General features: G+C 42.5%; 1 protein-coding gene across 18 annotated transcripts in view; it reads left to right on the top strand.

Annotated features, from left to right (window-relative positions):
* ARPP21 (cAMP regulated phosphoprotein 21) overlaps positions 1-25554 on the top strand; it is a 131726-nt gene that overhangs the window by 89370 nt on the left and 16802 nt on the right. For all 18 annotated transcript variants that reach the window (XM_061366137.1, XM_061366142.1, XM_061366152.1 and 15 more), the window contains 2 exons: positions 3-266; positions 6713-6839. In XM_061366137.1, the coding sequence (XP_061222121.1) occupies positions 3-266; positions 6713-6839 (391 nt within the window). The remainder of the gene's footprint in view (positions 1-2; positions 267-6712; positions 6840-25554) is intronic.

Genomic DNA, 25554 nt, shown 5'->3' with positions numbered 1-25554 from the left:
AGCGAGATGACATGACAACACAGTTCAACCAGATGAGCTTGAGTCGTCAATCATCAGGAGACAACCCCGAGTCGCCGTCTGGTCCTGTGTACCCATCACCTATCTTGCAGCAGCCTGCCCAGCAGACGGGTTACATTATGGCTTCTCCAAGTCAGCAGCTTCCCCCAGGAGGCTTTACAGGTTCAGGTCCACCAGGATCCCAACCAGTGCTCCAGCCACCACCTCCACCCCAGGGCTTCGTGCAACAACCACCACCACCTGCTCAGGTATGCATAGTCCTTGCTATTGGTTTGGCGTGTTGCTCATTTATAACAGTTTTAGGTAGCGTTTCCTGGGTTTCAGCAATTCCTTCCTCATCCTCACACCATTTTCTGAACACATATTCGTACTCCAGGACATGTCTGCATATGGTAAGGGAAGAGTTCTCCTCTGTCAGGGCGTTGTGTCGCTGTTCTGACTGGCCTAAGTGTTCAGATTATGAACATCATTTCCCAGCTCAATTAGAAATGTAAGATGGGGAAAATAATAAAAAGGGGGAAAAAGGATTTGTGGATATAGAAGCTTCTTTGTTTAAAAAGTGGTTAAAGAACTGGAGGAAGTTCTTGGATGCTATTCTGTTCTTACCCTGTTTCCCTATTCAAAGTACAACGCACTTAGGGACGTGGTATAGAGGTAGACTTGGCAGTGTTAGGCTTACAGTAGGACTCAACGACCTTAAAGGTCTTTTCCATCCTAAATGATTCTATGAACATGAAGGAGGGTGAATAAATATCTGTAGTCCTTTTTCCCCATATATATACACCAAAAGAGCAACACGCACATCAGCCCAGGTAGTCGTTAATCATATTTAATTGACTTGAACATGTGAGATGTCACAGATCAGTAATTTTAACTGTCTTCCTGAAGACTGATTATGTTTTACTGTTCACTACCAAACATCTCCACTTGTCTCCTGGGTACCTTTACGGAATATTGAAAGTGATTACTGTCAAGAAGTAAAATGCACAGATGACTTTCTGGCCCATTTTCGAGGCATACACTTTAAAAAGATGAATTTCTTTATGCAATTATGGATAACTTCATTTAAACTCTACTTTCAAATGGTATTAATAGTATTTTTCTTGGTTTCATTTTATCCTTTGGAAGAAAATGTATGAAAACTAAAGACAAAAGAAATCACCATCTCTTTTAATGTAGTAGTGTAAATCCTACTGGGTTTTTTGTTTGCTACTTCTTACTGAAAATCTCCAATTGTGTTTGTTAATGGGATTCTGTATTGCCACAGTAATGAAGAATTTATACTGTTACAACGTTTTTAGTGAGCTAGAGACTCAGTTAATTAGATCACTAATTAAAAACAAAAGAAACCTGAGGACTACTGGATGCTGACACCCCATAGAGGATGGTGATGTCCGTAGTTAGAACCTACGCAGCCATTTTTTCTGAGAGAAGGCTTGTAATAAGAATAATTCTAAGGAGCTGGAGTTCAATGTAATGTGATTATTTTTGTAAAAAAAATTATAATATTGGTAGAAAAATATTTCAATGTTTGCCAAATGTAGCATGTTTTAAAAGTATTTGGGAGAAAAAGGTAGAAATGCAGGCAAAACATTATGTGATGTACTAATCAATGCAGTCAATGTAAAAGCACTTCTATACCTTAAAAATTGCTATTGAACTTATACCATTAAAAAAGAGGCTTGACTCTAATGGGTAATTAGTTCCTCCAAGTGTATTGCTGGTAAGGTTCTAGTGGGCTGGCTGTGGTGTCCTATATGCTGTTGGAAATTAGTGGAGGTCCTGTGAGTGTGATCATTTCCTTTAGGATCTTAAAGGAGGAGGAAGAAATGCTCTCCAAGCCTACAAACCCTATGGTATTACATTTAAATTATTAGGGTTTGTATTAAAGTTCAATTAAACAAGGCTGTATGGCTGCTCTCCAAGATTCTCTCTCCCAGGCTGCATCAAAAGCAGCATCAGACTGAGCTTGAAATGAGACTCCTAAGAAGTGGCAAGAGTACCCCTTACTTTCCTTTTGCTGATTCTTTCATCACAGCTATTCCCCAGCTTGCCAACAGAGTAATGATTTAATAACCTGAAAATAATGATCTTTGTTCAGCCAGTAGGAGAAAAACAACAAAAATCCAAACCAAAATGAAACAAACAAACCTTAACCATTAGCCAGGGGTTTGCTGAAAGCGACCTTTAGAAATTAAAGCCTGTTTGCTTTCTAGATCACAAATAGAAAACATACATCTTTACTTTCTCTATGTTCTTCTATTTGCTATTTTCTTCTTTGACTGGTACTCCTATAACACTTATGGGCCCAGGAACTTGAACAAGGGTCCACATTTGGGTTTGGCAGCACTGTCTCCATGGTGCTTGTCATTGCCTCTGCAAATGAAGAAATGGGAAAACTGTGAGTTCCCTGCCAATGGGAAAGGATATGCTCCCTTAAAAGTTATTTTCCCCTTGGAATCATTCTTCTTGAAAAGCAGACTGGCAATGTGATGTCCAGAAATGAGGTGGCATGAAGCCTTGGAGAGGCTTGGAGAAGTAATACACATGTGCAGATATTATTCATCTGAGTTCATTTTGTGTCTTAGCTGTCTCTTTCCAGAAGACCCCTCCAAGAGAGTCCCTAGCTACCTTAAGACAAAATCTGTATTTATAGCATGTCTCCTCTAGGAAGCTTGTCAAGAAGAAGGCTGGTGAGTCACTGCAAGTGAATGGGTTTTAGTGATGATCTTAGAAAATGATACTGGAGGACATCCTACAGTTGTACACAGGCCATTATGTTATGGAGGGAGTGGAGGAGGGAGCAAAAGGGGGGAGGAAGAGGAAAATTCTTGAAGAATAACTGATCCCAGTCAGTTTGATATTGGGAAGAAATGGTACCTCCATGTGTCTATACATCACTGTGGTTTCTGTTGTCTTCACTCCCATTTATGCTGCTGTTAGCAATAGTGTCAGCATCACTAATCATCCGGAGGAATTTGTTAATCCAAACCTAACTGGGTATCAGCAATGTTAAGAGAAAATAGAGACCTGTCTGATGTGAGAATCAAGCTGTAAGTCAGTAGGAAGAGAACTTGGGGAAGTAAAATCAGCCTGAAAGATGTGTGGAATCTTATTTCTACCATGAGGAAATGAACAACATCTCTGTGAATTTAAGGGATGCTGCGGAGAGCATCCAGGGAAACCCAGCCTGGAAATGGGTTTTGAACAGTATGTGGACAGAACAAAGCAGAAAGCCAATGCTGTATTGAGTCTCTGCCCATCATCTAGGGACAAAGCACATTAGAAGGAGGAAGAAGAAATGCCCGTTTGTGCCATTTCATGAGTGTCTCTGAAGTGATGTGCCTAGTCAGAAAATGCTGCATATGAGAGAAAAAAACAGTATGTGTTGGAACCTGCAAACAAGGAAGGTATTCACCTTCAAAATAAGAATATCCAAGGGCGTAAGGATCATCTGTCAAGTGTTTCTATGGTAGTTATTAAAAAGGAGGGGTTTTTACAGTGTCAAGGATTAAGATCAAGAAACTGCTTTTAGACTGAAGAAGGCAGCATTTATCAAGGTGTGGTCTTTTTTAAATCTAGGATGACCATATAGTTGTGTTGGCATGCTTGTTAGTGCAATAGAAACTTCCTGGTTCTGTAAATGGAATATGTTACATGAGCAACAGGTCCAAGGCTAGATTGTGCATTCACGTGGGGAAAGCAATTCAAGTCTGATTTGGCATGTCAGTAGGCTGCTACAGGAATGCAATGGTTTTTGTTGAAGAGCACATAAGCAAGGTGTTAGTAACGCTGATGCAATGAGAAACTAAAAAATTCAATAAGGTCAGAGCAGGCGTTGTAAGTGATACTGGTTATCTCTGATCCCTTTAATTCCACTGTACACTGAAGTAATAGCAGAAAGGACAAATAACACGTTTCGACTACTGACACAAAGATGTACTCGAGATAAATGAAAATGGATCCTTGCAAGCCCCTCAACCATGAAAGGCCTATTTTATCCAATGTCTATGTTTTACACCAAGCCTTTCTGTTAATGGCTGACCTCTTAACTAAACCCAGAAAACCCAGTCAATTCCAACTACAAATAAATAACCCCAAACCAGCTACAGGCAACAGCAACAACAAAAAGATCCCATGAAAACCTAAACCTCTCCTTTGCAAGTCATGCATGTGTGATTAGTGGCATTTTCATCCATTAATCTCAGTGAAATGATGATTTTTTTTTACCCAACACTCCTACTACTGTCATTTTTCAGGCTGACAGATTGCACTCTGACAAGCTTCTAACTGGAGGCATATAGCCACTGTATTCTAATGAGTTGAGAAAATGAGAGCAAGGGAGAAAACCCTTTGACTAACTGAGGTGTTATCTGGGTGGTAAAAATAAATACCTATTTCCAAATCACCCTAAATGCTTCAGCGTGCATAGATGGTTTTGTGCTGAGCCTATGCAAATACAAACGTCACTTCAAAACCTATGTTCTTTAGGCTACATTTTAAAGTTAATACCCACAGAATCTTTCCACAAGAGATAATTCACATTGTTCTCATATGCTCATGTGTTCTCAAATATCTAGGGGCTCATCTGTACAAGGGGAAATGAGGAAGTTGAGGGTAAATGAAATAAGTTTAAATCCTTTAAGTGAGATTAAGCTGCTGCCAGGAGAAGTGGGAGTATTTCCACAGGGGTTTAATATTCTTTGATTTGTGGAATGTGGTAATAGAAAATAAAGAATAGTTGCTGGAATGTCTGCTCTGTTCCCCTGCTCCAAGGCAGGATCAGCTCTTTGCATTGAATTTACTTAAGCTGAGTCTTCTCGCTTCTTTCCAATCTCCTATTGTAGAGTCTTGCTGAGAGCAGTCCCCTTTCCACAAGATGAGTTTATCACACTAAACTTGCCTGATCCACAGTTCTACACGGCTGTAATGGTTAAAGAATGATTTTACACCTTAAATGCCTGGGTCAGCTTTCCTATACCTTGTGGCTTTGCTTTGAGAGCAGCAAAGTTCATCCTGGTTTTGTCCATTTTACAAAGGCATTTTGCTTTGGTTACTTTAGTCTCTAACAAAGCAAATGGCTCAAGGTCAGGCTGTAGCCATTATGTGCCACTTGGTATGTCTGGAGGGAGGAGAGATTGCATTTTGCAATCAAAATGTTCTTGTTTTTCTGGTATTTGTTTGAATCGGGCTGGTATTATTAGTGAGGGGAAGAGTTCCATTGATTGAAGAGAAAATGAATCAACCTCATGGTATTCAGCCTCTTGATTGACAGGTGATGTTGACTGTCAATCAGTCTGGGGGTTTCACTTCACCAATCAGACCAAATCCAGCTTTGTTGATCCTGACGCTCTTCCCATCAGTTACCCATTCAGTGGTCTTCTGCTTGCCTAAATAGCCATCTCCATACCCTCTTCTTACCTAGTCTTTTGTGCCTATGCCTGTGCTTTCTCATCTGACATCTCTAAGAGAACTCCTGGTGTCTCTGTTGATGTCCTAGCAGTATGCACAAGGATGCTATTACCTTTACTCTGCTGATACTTTATGCATGAACAAGTTGAATGAGCTGTCTCATGAGCAAATGAAAGTGGCAAAAATAGTTCTTATTTTTGTATGAAAATTAAAAACCAAACCCAAACCAAAAGCATTTGGTAGGACGCTGTGCATAGGTCTGAGTAGGATAAATGCTACACACAAGGGGAAAAACAAATCAGTAAATTGTATAAAGGAATGCTTAGGGATGTAACAGAGAAGCGACGTTCAACCAGAGCTGTGTCCCTCTGTGGTTTGATGATACCATATGCTGTCAATCTCTGTCAGGTAACTGCAGCATCCACTGCAGATGAAAATGAAAAACTTGGAGTGCTTTGAACTTGCCAAAGGTCAGTGGAAAGCTGTTCAGCTCAAGTGTCTCAGTACAGTGCTATGGCAAATGTGCAGCACCAGTCACCCTCAAACGTCCATGTTCCTCTGCATGATGAGGTGATGTAGTACACCTTGCTCTATAAGACAGTCACAACAGAAGAAAGAAGCCCACCTAGCAGAACTTGCTGGCTCAGTGCTTACCCTCAGCTCCTGCAAGGAAAAAGTTATGGTTGTGTTTTGAACTGTAATTGTATTCACATCAAGGTTGGGAGAGGCTTCAGGGAAACGTTCATGTAGCTGTTAAACAAAAACATGGATTTAATCATTGTTTCTTACAAGTGTTAAGGGCACACTCTTTATCTTTGCCTCTGTCTTGCTTCTATGTATTTTTACTCCAGGCTATTCTTTGCTGTGAATTGACCATTTTGGCCAGAGTTCACTTACTGGTGGATATGCTCTCTATGTGTACTGTGTTGATATGGAAGGTGGTGTTTGCATCCTCTTTTCCGCAGCAGTTGCTACTTTACTGTGATTTCTTTGCTATGTGTTTTTTATGCAACCTGTATGGTTTTGTCTCTTTCAACTAAATTCTTGTTTTTTCCCATTTCTTAAAGTATCTGAGAAGAAATTTGGGCACCAGTACTCCTTTTCCTAGTAAAGCTAAGAAGCAAGCAGCAGGTTTTGAAATGACACAGTGTAAACCTCTGTTCCAGATTAGTTACCCCTAATCTGCTTGACTTGAACTCCTGCTCCCCTTCCAGTTGCGTCTGATGTTGTGAATCTTGGAGCTTTAGGGCCTGTACTTAGCTGCTGTTCTCTTTCTTTGCAGATGCCAGTGTATTATTACCCATCTGGTCAGTACCCTACCTCAACAACTCAGCAGTACAGACCCATTGCCTCAGTTCAGTACAATGCACAGCGGAGTCAACAGATCCCACAGACTGCACAGCAAGCAGGTATTTACAGCTGTTACTCATTTCTTCAGCAGCTCACAGTGCCTTGGCTGGTGAAACCTGATGGTTGTGGTTTCATTTTGAATTTGAACAGCAAAGGAGAAAGCTGGTTGCTGTTCTGTTTGAAAATAACGGGGGAAATTACAACTTGAGAAACTCTTTGCGTGGGGATGCTGAGCAATGGAAGAGCAGAGGTTCTGTTCTTCACTACTGCTTTCCTGGACACGGTGTTGTGTCCTCAGTGTCCGTGCTCCACACACTGGGGCACAGGGAGGAGCGGGTGGGAACTGGTATGAGCAGTACATTGCATATTCAAGCCAGCTGTTGGAGTTTGTCCCTCCTCATGCAAAATCCCCAAGTGTTTATAAGACTCTATGAGGAGGACAGGTTTGCAGTGATGCAGAAGGTGCTCCATCACCTTCTGCTCCCCCTGAGCCTGAGGAGCAGCGCGGTGGTCTATGTGGTTGATGCCCATCAGCACCAGCTCCCCACAGAAGGGTGCAGCTGGAAGGGGGGCCGTTACACTGTAAGAGAGTGAGTAGCAGGTCTCACAGTGAACCGGTCTCTTTTCCTGCTGTGACATGCCACTCCTGATGACACCAGATTAAGAGGGACACAGGCAGAGTTGGGCTGGTGCTTGTTGGGGGGAAGGCAGGGGTTGTGCTTGTGAAGGGGTCCTCACCTTTCAAGGGAATAAAGAGTTCTGGTTTTGGAGGTTTTTCTGTTGAAGTTATTGATTGTCTGTTTCTTTAGTGCACATCTCCATCATTCAGTGTCTCAGACAGTAACCCCAAGGTGCAGGGGATGTTGTTTCCTGGTAGGGCTTGCAATTACAGACACGCCAGGTAGGACAAAGCATTCATTGTTCTGTCTGGGTTTGGCAAAACCCACTCTGAATGGCAAAGCAGGTTCCCTGCAGAGGCCCTGATACGAAAGTCTTTTAAGATGCAAGTCAGCAGCGCAGACATGAGATGTGAACAAGACTTATGGGGTCATCCAGCCATCAACCTGTCTCCATAATGCGGCTGCTGGCAATTTTGTCCACACTCAGGGAAACAGATGCAGCAAACACAGCTATAACTAAGCAATTGATTGGGGTTTTTTGGCTTTGTTTTTTAAGCTGTTCTAATAAAAATGATGGCATTTTGGTCAGTGTCAGTGGTGCCTGACTGTGTCTTGCTTTCATACCTTCATCTTTATACACCCCTGAGAGAGGAGAGAGTGAGATATTGCACAAAGGTCACTTGTCTCCTCTAGCTTCTATTATCTGACAGTCTATACCATGTTTATTATCTCTATATAGTGGGTCTTTGAACCTCAGTGCAAATCAACCTAGATGACATTATCTGGGTCTACTGTGTTGTTATAAAGCCATATTTATAAGTTTAATGCTACATCCATAGCATAATGGAGATTATGGTAAATGAAGTGCACAAGGGATGGTCTAAAGCACTTGAGTGATGTTCTGGAGAAGATCCAGCTATTTGATCTTAAGAAAAACCTGGCTTTAAAGGTATATTGTAGCACAGGAGCTGTTACGTTTGGGTGCAGACAATGCAGAGAAGCAAATGCTAATCTTGTTTCTGTGTTTACTGCATCGTTTTCCTTACATGTTTGGCAAACATGAGTCAAGGAGTTTGTGTACAGTCTCTAGCACGCCAGCCTTTCCCTGCAATTCACTCTTTCAGCTGCCTGCTTGGTTGGAAACATTATTTTTATCTCTTGTTGAAAACTGAAAACATTGTGACTACGGTTTAGGCTCCCTGCTGTGGTGGTGATGTTAAGCATTTAGCTCTTCTCAGATCTTGAGACTTGGCTGAGAACAGATTCCTCAAGCTGGTCCATCCCTTTGGGCTCAGATACATCCTTTCCCATAGCCATCACCTGATAATACAATAGGCATGATAGGAAGCAGTTTGCAGTTTTCTACAGGTCTTATCTTGGAGATGCTGGAAGGATAATGTGAATTTATGTTCCACTGCATCCATGGGTATTTGGAGAATAACTAGGTTTCTAAAATGTCACGTAACTTAAATTAAAGAGAAATTAAGGCAAAGGAAAGCGTATGGTTTAGTGGTGGACTTGGCAGTCCCATAGTAACAGTTGGACTTGATTATCTGAAAGGTCTTTTCCAGCTTGGTTGGCTCTGTGATTGTTCATGCTATGATTTATTGCAGAAGGTTCACTGTAAGCACTGAGACTCCAAAACCCCAAATGATTCAGTGATGATCTCAGGTGGTTTCACGCCTCACATCTGCTTTCCTTAGCATCGGCCTCCCCACACACATACATTTTTCTCTTCATGTGACCTATGGCCTCAGTCCACCTGCAAAGTCCTTATCTCTTTGGGCTCCTCTTCGATGCTCTAACTGGGCAGGAGGGGGTGTTTTGCCACTGCAGCAGATGGAGTGATGGGAACTCAACAGAGCAAATCCCTGCGAGCTCACACTGCAGCCTTTCAACAGGAGGGCAGGGGAGCTGGGGAGCATTTCTCTTCTTCCAAGACACTGACTGCTATGAAACTTTGGACGTGTCATCTCTCTGCAGCTTTCATCTCTCAGTCAAATGGGGTAGAAATTAGACAATGAACTTAAAATGTTACTGCTATGAGGACTGTTTAAGCAAAACTGGCCGAGTAACCTCACTACTTTTACCTTAAAAAAACACATTTTTATGAAGCAAAAGAAAAAAACCACCAAAAAAAAACCTTTTTAAATCTCCCTAGAAGCTTGTACATGGCTGGAAACTAACAAGCAACAAGTGAGTGTTTCAGGCTATGGTTTCCCTTCCCATGTAGACTTAGCTTCAGACCAACATGTGAGCAGGTTGTGCAGGAGCTGGGGATAACAAAGGGCAGGAAAATGAAGAGGTGAAGGAGGACTGGTGGAACAGAGAGCAGGGCAGGAATGCTGTGAATGGAAAGGGGGAACAGATGGGAAGGAGGCAGATGAAACAATGGTGTTTGAAATGCTTTCCCCAGAGACCTCACAGCACTTGATGATGCTTCAGAGAGAGGATGACTGCAATGCAGGGAAGCCCATGGGAGGCCAGGCTCTCTACCTGTACATACTGCCTGCCTATACCTGCTGTCTGGCTTGCACTGCGGTGTGAACAGGGAGCCTGGCACCTCAGAAGGTGTTTTATTAACATACAGAAGTTTGCATGCTTGGAGGAGCTTTTGGAAGCTTTCAAAGCGGCTGCAAGGAATTTAGACGTTATTTTCTCCCCCTTTGGGCTGCAGAGGTCAAAGTTTGATCTAATGCCAGCAATTTGTTTTCATTTTGCTTAGAAAAGGTCTCTTCAGGAGTGGAGTGATATTGATGACTTTTACAGCAAACAGCTGAAGTAAAATGTCAGCACAGCATCTGTGGTGGGAAAGGGAGCCTGTGCTCTCTCATGGCTCTGGAAGCAGAGCAATATTAAGTTAAAGCGGCTCCAGGGCAGAAAAAAAGATGAGCTCACCTAAAATTAGATTAGGGCTCTGGCAGCAATAGATCATCTGGAGAGAAGCATGTGAACTTCTGTGGGGGCTTGTTTACTCCTCCTGCTGGTGTTTTTCCCCTGAAGTGCAGGCTCGGATGGGGAATGTAAATGACCCATTTCTGGCATCAGCAGGGGACAAAAAGAGATTTCCATGAAGCCTTTGTAAAAATCTCTGCCATTTGAATGATGTCTGTTTCAAGTCAAAATCACGCAATCCCAGACTGGTTTGGGTTGGAAGTGACCTTAAAGCCCCTCCAGCTCCAACCCCTGCCACGGGCAGGGACCCCTTCCACTGGAGCAGCTTGCTCCAAGCCCCTGTGTCCAACCTGGCCTTGAACACTGCCAGGGATGGGGCAGCCACAGCTTCTCTGGGCACCCTGTGCCAGCGCCTCAGCACCCTCACAGGGAAGAGCTTCTGCCTAATGTTTAATCTAAATCTCCCCTCTGTCATGTTAAAGCCATTCCCTCTTTTCTCTACCACTGTGTGTCCTTGTCAAATCCCCTCTCCAGGTTTCTTGTAGCCCCTTTGGCACTGGAAGGCTGTTATAAGGTCTCCCCTTCAGGAGCCTTCTCTTCTCCATGCTGAAAATGTGGTCTCTGATAGTGTGGTAGCCTGGTCTGTAAACAGAAATGCTTTGGGGGTGTGTTGTTACCACTCATTTCTGCACTCTCTAACAGATGATACTTAAGATACTGTGACATGCCCAGGTCTGTAACCACGCAGAAGAAAATGTTATTTCCGTGTTCTCATCTAACAGTACACTGTAAATTGCATGTCTAGCATCATCAGTGTTTCATTCTTCAGTAATTCCCTCTGTATTGATAGTTTGAAAGCTTTCACTCCTAGGTATTGTGTTTGAATAGAAAAATAGAGGTATATTGCTGATAAATCAGTAATGGTTTGTATTTTATTACGATAGAAGAAATTGGCAATGGGGTCTTTTATACCTCTGCATCTGTTTTCTTTCAGTATAACAAGTGCTGTGCACCACAAGGACATTTCATCTTTAAAGTGCTTCATAAACATGAGCTGATAAGTACATGAGCATTACTTTGGCATATGCAACTGGTCTTATTGCTGTTCACAAATGAACAACCTGCAACAAATCATGTGATTTTCTCACTGTTGTATTTCCACCTTATATGTGCCAGATAATTTCAGTGTGCACCTTATAGGTTATAAGAATACTTAGATCCTTGTTTAAGGACTTAGATCACGGTTCTAAAAGACAGCTAGCTTGGTTCATCACACAGTTGTAAGGTAAAAATCTGGGGTGTGTGTTTTGCATCAGTGCTGAAGATCATCTTTTGAGGAGGTTAAGCTAAGACTTGTAGTATTTGGTTAAACCAATCTTCCAGGCAAAGGTTTGCACTACCGTGTTTCCAGAGAAAATAAGATGGTATTTGGCATAATGGGATGGTCTGTCACTTCTACAGTTAATGCAATGATTTTAGGGTTTCCCGTGCATTTGAGAATCCACAAATGTTGCCATTATAACCTGTTTCAGTGCCCTGATAGCATAAGGCTCAAATTGCATAGGAAATCTCTGCTTTTTCCTAAAATTCCAGTTCTGCTTGGTTGTGTACAGTAAGCAAAGGAGGCTGTTATGTGAGGAAAGTACATAGCTGAGCACTGCCACGGTGTAGAATCCTTTCTTCATAAGTATACATTAAGTATTTACTTCTGTAAGTAGCAAATATTTGTCTTGAAGGAAAGGTAATACTTCTGCTGGAGTACTGTGTTATTGGCCTTTACAGCTTCCAGTAAAGAAAAAGAGGTAATTGTCTTTTTAATGCATCTCTGAAACAAATTTTAAGCAAAGACAAACTGTACCTTAACAGAGACCATAAATCTCTTTACGTAGAAATCGGAGTCAAATCGACAGTGAAATACTGAGGTTTTGCTTAATTGAATCTCTTAGGTGTCAGCATCATTGAGGAGCGTTATCTTCCTGTCTGTTCCATCCCCTTTGTCTTCTGAAAGTATTTGTCCCTGTAAACTGATACAGAGAGGAAAGAAACCAGGGGGAAGGGAAATGCACGGCGCTAAAATGAAGATTGGTTTGTTAGCATGGCCATTAGAAAACCTGGTAAAGAAAGATTGCCGCTTTCTACCTTCATTAGCAACCCGACAGGAGCTTCTGGTCCATGATAGATTTGTTTGCCTAATTCCCCCTATAATTTCTGTGCTTATGTAAACATAAACGACTTCAATATGTAGGTATCTAATTATCTGAAGTAACTATTTCTCCAGCAGTGATTGCCTATGGCACTACTGAAGCAGCTTTGTACTGAAGGTGTCCATCTGTGTTCAGTGCTGGGGGGGGGGGGTTAACAGACACTGCATTGTAAGGGGTGTGTGTCCATTTTTACAGGGGCTTGTTAGGAAGGGCACAGACAAAGCCCTACTGTGTTAGACACTTGAGTGTGGTGCTGCGTTCATTAATGTTGTTGTAAGGCTTTGAAATTTAAGGGCATTTTATGGAATAGGAGGGCCGGATCAAGGAAGAGCTTGCAGCAATTGTAGGAGGAGGATTGCATTGAGAATTGTGATTTGGAAGTGATCCCTGATGATATCATTGGTTTCTGTACAAGTATTGAAATTTGCATTGAAGTTGCCCAGAAACTTTAAGCTTTACCTGTGAGCTCTTTGTTTGGACAGTACTGTATCTGAGACCAAGAGCATCTGCAAGGCAGAGCGCAGCGCCTGCCAGCTGCCTTAGAGATATGGCTCCAATGTGAGGCATTCCCATTGTATGGGAAACCCCTGAGAGGGTTTTAACCCATGTGGTGCACTGCAAGGAAAACGTCCCCTGGGAATCTCTGCTGTGCAGGGGTGTTCTCCATCTTTCTTACAGTGATTTCTTTAAAGGTGTGAAGGAATTAAGTGCATGACAAAGAAGGGTGTAAAGCATGAAACGAAGTTCTGATTATATATTTTATGTTCCTTTTTGCAATTTTAAGGTCTTGCTTTTACAGTATTTCGCTGTTGTGTATGGTGTGTGATTAAGATTAGCTCCAGGACCCATCCACCTCCTCAGTATTTCCTATTAGCTAGCCGCAGGGAGTTTCCTACCTACAGTTTTGCACCCTCGATTTCATTCCTGTACTGCTGGAGGAGGATGCTGTGACTGAATACTGCATTCAAGACTTCTCAGAAGCTTGCTGAGAAAGCCAGGACTGGGGCTTCGAAGCCTTAGGAACACCAAATCCTGCTGTCCTTCTGACAGTAAGCAATAGAGCTGCACCAGTAATGAACCAGCATTTGGCTTTACAGAGTAGCTGTAATTTAAAGTAATAGCAGAATGAATACTATCACACTCCCTGCAGCACACTTGATTCTGAAAGCTGAAAGGCAAAATCTCTTTTGTCAAAAAGCTTTGTTCTTCCTCGGATGACTTGTTTAATTATTCAACATTCACACCAAGAGAGAGCAAATATTGAGGGAAGAGAACACCAGCAGGCTCAACAGCCATAAGCATCTTAAGACAGGCATTCACTTGTGGTTTTCTTTCAAGGCTTCTCAAGTTCTGTTCAATTTCTCTAGTACTAATTGAGATCCGAGCCATTTTTGAGAGCATCCCTGGGGTTTCACACTAAAATATAGATTTAAGATTAATTCTGTTTTAGAGAATTAGTATGTGTTAATCCCATGTAAGTTAATGTACAGGAGCAAGCACAGAGAGAAAAGATTTCTAAGAGCATTGTGCAGGGGGTAGGATTTCAAAATAGGCTCTGTAAAAGTTGCAAAAGCCACACTAGGATGTAGGGAACATTCTGAGGTATTCAACGGTGTCTACAAAGGATCTTTATGTTTCTTTTCTTTGCCAGACAGAGTCATACACCATTTCTACTCGCTAATTCTGTGTTGGATCAATGCGCGGTTCTCCCGCTTCTTGAGATGGAATTTTCCAGCACTGAATAATTCAAAGGTTTATATTGGAGTCCTTAAGAGCAAAGACAGATTTAGGCTAGAACTAGTGGAGACCCACCATCAACAGAGGGGCAGAGGCTGTCTCCAGCGTTGTTTCAGGCATGCTGCTCACAGTATGGATACAGGCTTTGGGGCTTGGTTTTCCCTGCAGATGGAAGCATGCAATGGGATGAAGGAGGGCAGTTGGGTCTGAGCTAATAATTGAAGAAATACTCCAAATGTACACCAGAGATCTGCACTGTGGGGTGGAGAGCGGGCCTCTGCCTTATAGTTGCTATTGATGGAGAATTTGGGAATTGAAGTGCCCTTTGCAGCTGTAAAGCTTATAGAGCAGGACACTTATTGGGATGCAGCAGAAGAAATGTGTGTGAGTGTTATGAGCTGCCTGAAAGAAGGGCCATAGCATGTGGATTTAGCCTGGATATTAGGAACAGTTCCTTCCCCAGAGGGTGCTCAGGCATTGGAACAGGCTGCAGTGGTGGAGTCACTGTCCCTTGCAAGTGTTCACACACCGTGGAGATGAGGTCCTCAGTGCCATGGGTTAGTGGTGGCCTTGGCAGCGCTGGGGTAACAGTTGGACTTGATGATCTTGAGGGGTTTGTCCAACGTGGTTGATTCTATGAACCTATGTGTTCAGTGTTAGGGTAGAGGAACTCAGGAACCATGTTCTGCTAACTGAAGCAGTGTTCGGCTGACCTGAACTGTATAAAGGTCCCAGTGCTGAATTTCATGCAGCCTTTGTTACAGTCAGTTACCATTGACCCAAGCCATTCACCCCTTTGCAATGAAAGGGACATTTTCATTTTGACTCGCCAACATTAAATATATAGAATGTATGCATTTCTATAGCTCGTGAGCAGTTGTCTCAATTTCTCTTTTGTTTGTTTGCGAGTGAAATAAGGCTGATAAGAGTGGGGGTGTGAAGGAGGCAGGCCTTGGGTCTTCCCAAAGAAAGGAGCTGGTTTCCTTAGCAACAGCAAGGATATGTGATGCTTCTCCACATAGTTCTTCACCTCTTCCTCAGGTCCTGCTCCCTGTTGCAGCTTGCTCATCATGTACCAGAGCAGAGAGCATTCCTGCAGCGTGAGCTAATTGCAATGCATGGTGGCTGGTAGCTGTCATTGGTACTGGACAGAGAATGAAAAGAATTGAGTTTGCTGTCTGCGTGTCTGGTTCTAACAGCTTGATTATTCCTGTTATTACTGGTGATGCATAGTCCCTGCTGAGGCTTCACTTCCAGTGGTTATCGCTGGCATTCATCATTATGAATGATAAGGATAAACGCGGCTTTTCTTGTTGCAGACTCTTCTGAGGGTTCCTTCATGGCTGATAGGATGTAGATTGAGAAGGGAAAGAGGTGATTCTTCACTCCCCTTTGCTGCCAGTCTAAAGACCCAGCTGTAAACGCAAGTCATTTTACATTAATTCACTCCAGAACTGACAAATAGAGGTTGGTTAATGCTATTCAGAGCTTCTGTTTGTGTGCTGCTGACAAGACACGAGTATACCCTCATCAGGAATATTATTTTCAGGACAGAGAGACAAATAGGCATGCTGTTTAAAAGGTTGAACTGAAATTCCTTTTTACACAAAGGGGTTTTTAGCAGTTTGAATCCCTGACTCAACCATAGCTGAATAACTGGAAGCTAAGCTTTTTGCCCAGTGTATCTGGGAAGAGCTGGGATTAGAAGTGCATAAATGCAGATTTTTCCTTCTGTATTTTTGTAGGCTTATTTTTTATTTTCAGTGCAGTAGCCTGATATTTTAGTGACAAATACAGGCTTTTGACTCCTGTCATACAAGCACCTAAGAGCAAGTAAAGGAAAAGAAAAACCATTCTTGCACCAATTTATCCAATGCTGATTTTTGTCCCGTAGTCATACCAAGGAGCCGCAGCTCACCCTGAGAGCCCTCTGTGCTAAGAACTGGATATGTCAATGTGAAGAGATTTTCTTTTCCTCTCCTGGGACCCAGCATAGAGGTTGTTAAAAGAGCATTAAGGCAAGCACTGCAGTGGCCATCCAATTCAGGGCTGTTGTCCATCTCTAAGAAGTTCCTTAGACAGCTTAGGTAAATCAGAAGAAGGAAAAGCTTTTACTATGGCAGCTGCTCATTCATTCACCCTCTGTAAGACTTTGGGCATCCAAAGTTCCACTGACTGCTGTAGTCTTTGGGATCAGATGTGTAGGATCCCTAAGTGTGCACTCCTAAACGTTGCCACTTGGAGTAATTCATGGATAGCTTTGCAAGTGTTTGGATTTCTCAGCATTTTCAGCCTCGGTGTTTCTTATAGTTGCTTATGTAATGAAAACCCAGAACCATCTTGAGAAACTGAGCAGTGGACTTTGCCTGTAAATATTTAGGGTGTGTGTGTATATATGTATTTTATATATATATATATATATTTCCATGCTTTTTTTTGCCAGCCTGTGCTATCTAAACAACTTATTATATGCCTCAGCACTGTCCTGTTGCTGGTAAAGCAACATCTTCAATGACATCTGCTCAACAAAGCTACTGTTCCAGTTTGCTCTTTGTCAAGAGCTACATTTCATCTGGTACCAAGTCTGAAAGAGTGCAGAAGCCTGGATTTACACAGGTCCTGCAAAGGAACTTCCACAAACTACATTTTTAAGGTTGCCAAGTAGCTCTTTATAGAGTAAGCAGGAGAGGGGAAATGCATTAGATTGCAAGAAGCAATGGGCTACTTCAAAGCGGTTGCTGTGTTAATAGTTTGTAAGAAATGGCAATTTTAATTCTGTCTCTATTGGAGAAATACAAAGCAATTAATCTTGTGTAGTACATTGTGAAAAATAAGGGCTTATACAGGATCTCAGTGAGGCTGTTCATTCACTTAACCTTGAGCTGGGCAATAAATAATTATAAATGCAGCCACATCGCAAGGCAAAACTAATTTGGTGAAATAGAATTATTGTTTAATGCAGGGAATTACCAAATCTGAATTAGGTTTCCTGATGTTCTTTATTCCAGGAAAGAGTGAATTTGACTGTGATTTGTGTGTAGAATTCTCGAGCTGGGTTTTACAAAGCACCTTTTATACCCAAGCTATCGCCAAATGCTTTGTCTTGCAATGCAGGCATAGGCAAATGCTCTTGAGCTCTCTCAGCTAAACTGACACTGAGTCTGTCATGATAGGACTTGTTATATGGAGGGAGAAGGTAATGTTCAAGGTGCATGGGTGTATTAACACCTTTCAAACAACTTCCTGCTCTTCTCTCAGGGCACCTTCATCAGTGCTGCCTTCCACAAGGTTTTCGGGGGTACTGCAGCATTTGAAGACTGGAGGAGTGCACAGTTAGTTCAGTTTATTTGCTTATTCTACTTGGTCCTGATTAATATGTTACATGACTTTAGGGCAGTGTTCAGAACACATTAGGGAGCTCATTTGTGCTATAATATGGCCTGTTGTATAAATACAGAATGATATGATTTATTGGAGAAGCATGTGTGGGCACGTGACAATACAGTTTGCCTCAGAGAGCTGTTTCTAATTGACTAAAATGCTGTTTCCAAGCAGGCCGTAATTAATCAGCAAGAACTCTTGTCCTGAGTTTCCTACTGTAAATGAACAGACTCAGCACATCCATCAAGCAGAAACTGAGGAAATGAGATGGGGGGGAAAGGCTCAGTCTCCAGTGAGCAAAATGCTTGTATTTGTGTGAAGTGATCCCAGCAGGATGCTTTGATGAATGATGGTAATGGTGACTTTATAAAGAAATCCTCCATTTCTCATATCTCACAGGCTGGTGAAAGGCTACTGCATGGCTCAGGTGAGTCAAGAACAATGGCACAACAAATGGGCAGGTAAAGCAGTACCTTTCTCTGATAACCCCTTAGGTTATCTCACACATTTCCTCTCATCTTCTTTTCGTTAGGTTATGGCATGCAAGTACATTGGTAGTTACTGTAGTAGCTCTAATCCTGCTGAGCTCACTAAGCCAAAGGGTGGATGTCAAAAACTTGTGAATATCTGTTTTATAGCAGCATTCTTCAGTGTTTTCAAATCCTTTGGGTCTGGGGATGTTTAATCTGGAGGTGAAAAAAGTGATAACCCGGTTTTTATGATAGTAAATTTTTAGAGCCAGGTTGGATAGGGCTTTGAGCAACCTGGTCTAGTGCAAGGTGTCCCTGTACGTGGTAGGAGTGTTGGAACTGGATGAGCTTTAAGGTCCCTTCCAACACAAACCATTATATGATTCTATGATAATTTGAAAGTCTCAATAAGTTTTGATCATCAGAAATGTGATCTGGCTTGATTGTTGTATATATTGTGTTGGTGACATCTGTCGTGCTGGTGATGGAACGGGGTGGACATTGGTGCATCTGCTCTGCAGGTGGTTGATTTTAGGCTCTGCTTTAGTAGATTCAGGAATATTTCCTTCTATCTTCTTGTTCAGCAATCTTAGAAGGAGGTTTATTTTATAATACCTCATCTAAGGACTTTCAGTTAACCATTGTTCAGTGCAAGGTCCATAGAGTTTCCTGGTTAGAGAAGGCTTCTTGTAGGGAAGGCAGGGCTTCCTGGATATGGAAAAGAGGGGAATGTTTGGGTGTCCATTACAGAAATCAATCTTCAGAAAACCACTTGCTTAACTTGTAAGAGTTGACTTCTCTTCAAAGATCTTAAGAGCTAACTTGTTAGAGTGAAACCCACAAGTCCAACAGTTAGGAGGGGTCATGTGTATAATGTTGGGTTCTGCTGTAGATAAGCAAAAGCCATAATGTACGAATTGCTGTTCAGTTCCAGTACAGTGATTTATTTGCCTGTATCTGAGGCAAAAGCATGAGCAGAAGTGAGCAACACTGCTTCCTAAGGGACAACAGATTCTGTTCTGATTCTAATTGACCAGCAGTTGATTTCTTAACATCTTCAGTTCCTGCGCTTTGGCATGACCCCAAGACCAGAGAAGTATGTGTGGAGCTTTTTTGCCTGTTTACTTTTCAGTATGCTGTGTGTCAATCTGCTTCTGTCCAAAAATGAGCATCCTTTACATGACTGACCAGTACCCCACATTTGTGGCTTCTGAGTATGAGGAGAGCATACATAGGCAGTAGTTTCTTCCTCATACAATTAAACAAGGAGGAAAGAAAACCTGGGGCCACAATCACCGACTCTCCCCAGGGGAGGAGGTTAACCCTTGATAAGATGACTGCCATTTCGAGGTGTCCCAGCGAAAGCAGAGGCAGATTTCAGCAAGGCTTGATCTTTTAAACTTCATTTTGCCTGCTCAGTGTACTTCTCCTGGGGTTTTTCATGCTTCAGTCTCTAGACCTGTGTAGGGGCCAAGGTAGAGTCCTTATAAGCTGTCAGGCTCGAAACCATTTTGAAGTCCTCCTGTGGTTCACATCATAGGAAATACGAAGATTAGAAATCCTGCTGAGGGGGGCACTTGAGCAATCTGGAGGGCAAACTCTGTTGCAGCATATATGATTATTAGGTAATTGAATATCGCATCTCATTCACATATACCCAAGTTAGTGGAAATAAGGTGGTAAGGGTGACTTTTGCTTGTCTCTGCACAGATGTCCATGTGTGGTTTGTTCCAGGTTTATTTATCAGGCTTTTCTTAGAAGTGATGCATCCCTAGCTTTAGGAATAACTGCAGCTCCTTGCTGAAGGGTCCTTCAGTAGTGAAACTGCTTGATCACAGTGGGGAAGAGTGGGGGTAGCATGGAAGGAGTCTTAAGGAGTCTGAGATTTCTCTTTACATCAATCCTTAACCTTCTGCTAGTGTAAAATGACCTTTGGGACAGGTGCATCTACACAGGCTTTCCTGCACCATCAGATTCCTTATTTGTGTGCAGGGCCTGGGAGAGAATGGTGCTGCATGACACAAGTGTATATGTAGGATTCCCCATCCTGGCTACTTCAGCCTTTGGTCTGGAAAGCTGATTATTGTCTACCAAGTTAGAATTGTATTTGTATTTTGGCAGTACTTTAAAGCCTTCACAAAGAGATACCGGTTGTCCTTGCTTGAGAAATAATATTGATCCCCAAAAGGTGGAGAAGCTTTTGTCTTCTTGTTACAAAAGATTCTTATATTGACAGAACAGAAACTGAAATATTGAACGTATTGGAGGGAATTTTCCTTTCATTTGAAGGGCAGCACTCCAAAAGATGCTTTACAATTCCTATGCTGTCAAAGCAGGTGGTAAAATACTTCACTTTTATACCTTTTATATACTCTCTTATGGCAGCTTTCCAGAACCAGTGACTTAGGCCTGGGGAATCCTGCTGCAGTTTTCATCAGAGCCCTAAGAAACCTGGCATGTATGGAGTATTTCCAGTTTCCATGTTAACACGTTTGTGTTGCATCATTGCTAGACCCATGGCTCAGTATTATTGAACACCTAATGAAAAGAGAGGGAGGTGGGGGGAACTATGTGCCTTAGCAAGTTTCTGAGCAGTATGGAGAAAATGGGGAAAGGAAGACAGCAAGGAGCAAATGGCAAGAGCACAGACCACCTCTTCTCCTTTCCTTTGCATGATGCTCTCTGGTTAGTGTTTTTATTGCTAGAAGAGTGGTGAAATGAAGTCCATCATGCTCACTGCAACATAGAAATGGGTGTTTGGGAAGCAGTGAGATTTAGAACCTATTAAAGAGTTACATTTTCAAAGGAACAGGGGGTAAAGGGAATTTTTTCTGGGTTAGAGGGTGTGGGAGGAGTAGAAAATATCAACTTGTGGTCACTTTTACTGCCCCATCACTGGAATGCTCTGAGGGTTAATTCATTGCTTCAGGACAACAGGCACCGGCAGGTGATGGGACAGGGAAGGGTGCTCTTGTTTCTTCTGTCTTTGAATTAAGTCAGGGGCTGTGGAAATGACTATTTGCTGCTATGGGGGGAGAATCCCTCCCCTGCTCAGAGATAGTTTAGCCAGTTTAGATGTATTTCTTGCTGTTGGTACAGTAGAATTGAAGAATGCTGCAAATACGTTCCTTTATATAAGTGACAAATGTAAATCTGATGAGTATAGACAAGAAAAACAAAGGGGAGGAGTGACTTCCTTGTTACAGCTTTTGATATTCAGCTTGTTGTTACTGAAGAAACAAAAAATGCTTCCATTCTTTTCCATTACTTCCAGAAATCTATTTCTGCCTTGTCTATTAAGTGCTGTAAAAAAATCGTAATTACAGTGTACTAAACTAATCCTTTTACACTGCATTAAGCTTAAAATAATGATGAATCCATATTTCCATTAGGTAGCAATGAAAAAACTATTAAGAATAACACTTAACATAGAATCAGTTCAATTCCTGCAAATGTTTCTTGAAGAAGAATGGTGCTGAAGAGCCATAAATAAGTGGAAGCAATAACATGCACTGTGCTCTTGTATTTGCACTACCCACAATTTCAAGCCAAGAAAAAAAGGTTCTTTCATCTAATCATTAGATTAGAGCTGCAAAAATAGATGAAGGGGCAGGTTCAAAACCATGCTGAGCTCTTTGCTTTAGGGAAATTAGGAAAATAACTAGTAAGTATTGCTTTTTTTGCAACTTCTCCACTTGTGGAGAAAGTGTTCAGCTAGTTTACTCTTAAAATATTAACCTGTATATAGGTGTTTTGTACCATTACAGTCACGGTGTCACTGGGGCATTTTCCATAAGGAGACTGTAACTACAGAAACACAATTCTCAGGTATTTACTGGCATAAACTCAAGAAGCTGTGGCAACTTATCTGAAAAGTTACACAAACTCATTCTATAATAGTGTGCAGTATTTCTGAGGTCCTTATGTGATATGGTAATGGGTATCATAGAACTAGATACTCATTGTCACTTCTCAAGGGAGTATTTGGATGAAATAGAAGTTAAAAATGCCCACCAGAAGCAAACTGTTTGTTAAATGTTCTTTACCGTTTGGAGATGAGGCAGTTACAGTCTAATTGCTGATAAACTCCTTCCAATCCACAGCAAGATGTAACTGCTTTGGCTGTGTCGTGGTTTAAGCCCAGTTGGCAACTCAGCCACGCAGCCCTTGCTCACTCCCCCCTCTTCCTCCCCCCACTACCAGAGGGATGGGGAAGAGAAGGGAAAGAATGTAACTCCCACGGGTTGAGATAAGAACAGTCCAGTAACTAAGGTATAACACAAACCACTGTTGCTACCACCAATAATAGTAATGATAAGGGAAATAACAAGGGAAGAGAATACAACCGCTTGCCACCTGCCAACAGATACTCAGCCCAACCAAACAGTGACCTAGCCCTTCCAGGTAACCTTTTGGGTCTTTGAAGTACCCCCTCCTGAGGGTAGTCTATGCCAAGTGTACTGGATGCCCCTCCAAGTAAAAGAGAGCTGTGGCCTGCACTCTGCTGCCAAAGGAGAGGCTCGGTCGGGCTGGGTATCGGTCGGCGGGCGGTGAGCGGTTGTATTCTCTTCCTTTGTTATTTCCCTTATCATTATTATTATTGGTGGTAGCAGCAGTGGTTTGTGTTATACCTTAGTTACTGGACTGTTCTTATCTCAACCCGTGGGAGTTACATTCTTTCCCTTCTCCTCTCCATCCCTCCAGGAGTGGGAGGGAGAACGGGTGGGAGTGAGCAAGCGGCTGCGTGGTTCTGGGTTGCCGGCTGGGCTTAAACCACGACACCAGGTCATTCGTTTCTCTTGTTGCTCTTAATTTAGGAGCTGTAAAGTCCCAAAGACGTACTTCCTTGTGTGTGAGAATGGGAGGACTGTAACTGGGGGCAGATAGTATTTGTTAAACTACCCCTGGTAACACAAGGAGAAAAGTCTGCAATGTGGCTTTCCATGGCACTGTCCAGGACGTGTTCTCTTCAAAGGACACCTTCTGAAGTCCAGGTTGATTCTGAAGTCAATCTTGGTCTCTGCTGATACATTAAAGAGTAGAATTTAGCCCAAAGTGTCTTAAAATAATTTTTCTTCTACTTTTTTATAGTGGTGAAATCTTGCTGTAAGAGGAGACTTGGGCATCATGCTTTTTATGTCCTCTTTTTCCAGCGCTACTCTGAGCCATGGGAAAAGCCTGACTCTTACCATGGGTTTGAACTGGTGTGACCAGTGAACAAGTGTGCCCAGGAATGTGCTTCCTGCACAGCACTGGTGATGCAGGTGCCAGGATGGCTGTGGTGACCACAATATGGCCAAGTCTCCATCCCATTCTGGGTATTAGCACAATGCAGCAGCACTTGGGTCACTTTACTGGTCCTGTTAAAGTGGTGCAGCAGGTAGGTTCAGGCAAGGTCTACAGTAGGTTGATAGCCTGTAGGTCCACAGCCTGTGGTTTGCTTCGTGCCTTACAAGCTGGAAGCAAAAGGCAGTTATTTTCCAGCTTCCACCTTAAAGGTAGTGTCTGAACTGTGACCCTCTGTGTCAAACTTTGCTCCAGAGCCAATTTGTAATCGCGTTGTGTGTCAGCATTAGCTGGGAAGTCCCAGCCACTCTCACCATTGTCATGTTATCTTCCAAAAAGCCAACAGAAACACTGCTTTGATGTGTTTCTTTAGGTGCTCGGGTGCAGTTGCATGAGGTATTATCACAAAAACCACATTATCACAGCAATTCAGGGCCTTTGGGCATCTGATGTTGCCAGTTGCCTTCAGTCCTTGCTGGTATGTAATTTATCACCGGCATGGCCTACCGTGCTAAAACGTGCCCTTTGTGGGCAGAGGCAAAGCTAATATACTTTTCAAAGTGCATTTGAATTGCTCCAATAAATCATAGCTGTCACTGCAAGCAGTTTTATCACTTGCTGGAGCAATATGTTATCTTCATGCTTTATAGTCTTGATACTGTTTGGGACTTTTATACGTGTCGATTGGAACGCATCATAATTTAGTTTGTCAAACAAATTTGAGCAGCCCTGATTTTGTTTTAATGGAAACTTTGCCTTGCTCTGTGTAGAAGAGAGCATTTTAATGGGATGTGGTTTATAGCTGTGATTATTATTTCTGAAAACTCTCGCAGTTTGTTTTCGATTTGTTAATTTTCACTCTTTTAATCAGTTCATGAGGCTGGGGTAGGGGGGTTTTGTAGGTCATTTCCTCTCCCACTCTTCTCTGCAGCAGGAAGAGCAGCTACATAGTGATAGTAGGCTCTGTCCTCAGAGTCTCTGCAGTGAGTAGGACAGCAGGGGGATGCAGGAGCATCCCTGCCTCATAAGAGTTTATTTGCTGTTCTGTGCAGTATGCCCACCAAGCTAATCTTTGTGTGGATTTAAGGTAAGGAACCTTCTCAGATCCTGAAAGCACTTACAGATGGGCCTTCTTACCTGGGACCTGCAGGATTAGCATAGCAGGGAAGTCACAAGTAGTTAATTGTGCATAAGGTCTGATTAATTCCTTCGTGTGGGAGTCCTTCCCCCTGAATTATAGCAAACAGCCAGGAGCATGCGTGATATGAGGACTTGGAGCTGGGATGTGGTGACCTGGGGAGAGGGAAAGTTGTGTCCTACCACAGCTAAGCCCACTTTCCTGGGCATGGACAAACTGTGCTGTCCCTGTCCTAGGTGTGTTGGGTGGGATTGCTCCCATACACCAGTGCAGCCTACACCCATGCATGTTCCTGTTAACATCACTGTAAGCTCTGGGCAGACACAAGCTCATCCATCCTCTTTTTCTTCTGCAACAGTGGTAGATCTGTCTATGAGCATGTCCTACAGCTGCTTCAGGACCTCGCTGTTACTCCTTGCAACGAGAGCCTCTCCTCAGCTCTCCTTTCTCAGGGATGCTCCAACAGTAAATGTGCTGTTTCCAGGACAGCCAGTAAAATGTCTCCTTTTTATGGCCATGCCTAAAACACCAGTGAATATTTATGAACCAATTTGCCATGGCTTCTTCTATGATGGGGAAGAAAAAAGAGCTTTTCTTTTAATTGATGCAGTAGCTCATTCCAGAATATGAGAAGACAGTCTATAAAGTAGTCAGGCTTTATAATTAGAAAATTATTTATTTGCAGCAGATACATTTGCTGGGTTTTAGCTTGAAGAAGTAATGCTAATTGTTGGAAGTTGAACAGTGGCTCTACCATAATGTATAGGTGCAGACTGAGTTCCTGGTCATGAGGAGCAGTCTAAAGAGCTGACTTATATTTGACCTTTCTCAGTTACACTGTGCCCAAGGTTTGCACTTGGAACGAGCAGTATCTGCTAAAGAGCTCTCTGCAGATGTGCCTGCGGATCCTGTGATTTTCTCTTTTCAGTGATTTTAGCAACACAGGCATTTTGAGCAGCTTGGCTCCTCACTTCAGAGACGCGTGTTGGAAATTGTGCATGGAGAGACATTTTTGGCAGCTGCTTTGCAGTTTGACTTTGAGC

The sequence above is a fragment of the Neopsephotus bourkii genome, unplaced genomic scaffold (genome assembly GCF_033783945.1).
Source record: "Neopsephotus bourkii isolate Nb327-2 ecotype Australia unplaced genomic scaffold, CSIRO-AGI_Nbou_v1 NB_1308, whole genome shotgun sequence".
Taxonomy (NCBI): domain Eukaryota; kingdom Metazoa; phylum Chordata; class Aves; order Psittaciformes; family Psittacidae; genus Neopsephotus; species Neopsephotus bourkii.
Note: the sequence above shows the minus strand (reverse complement) of the source record. Positions and strands in the feature narration are given on the sequence as shown.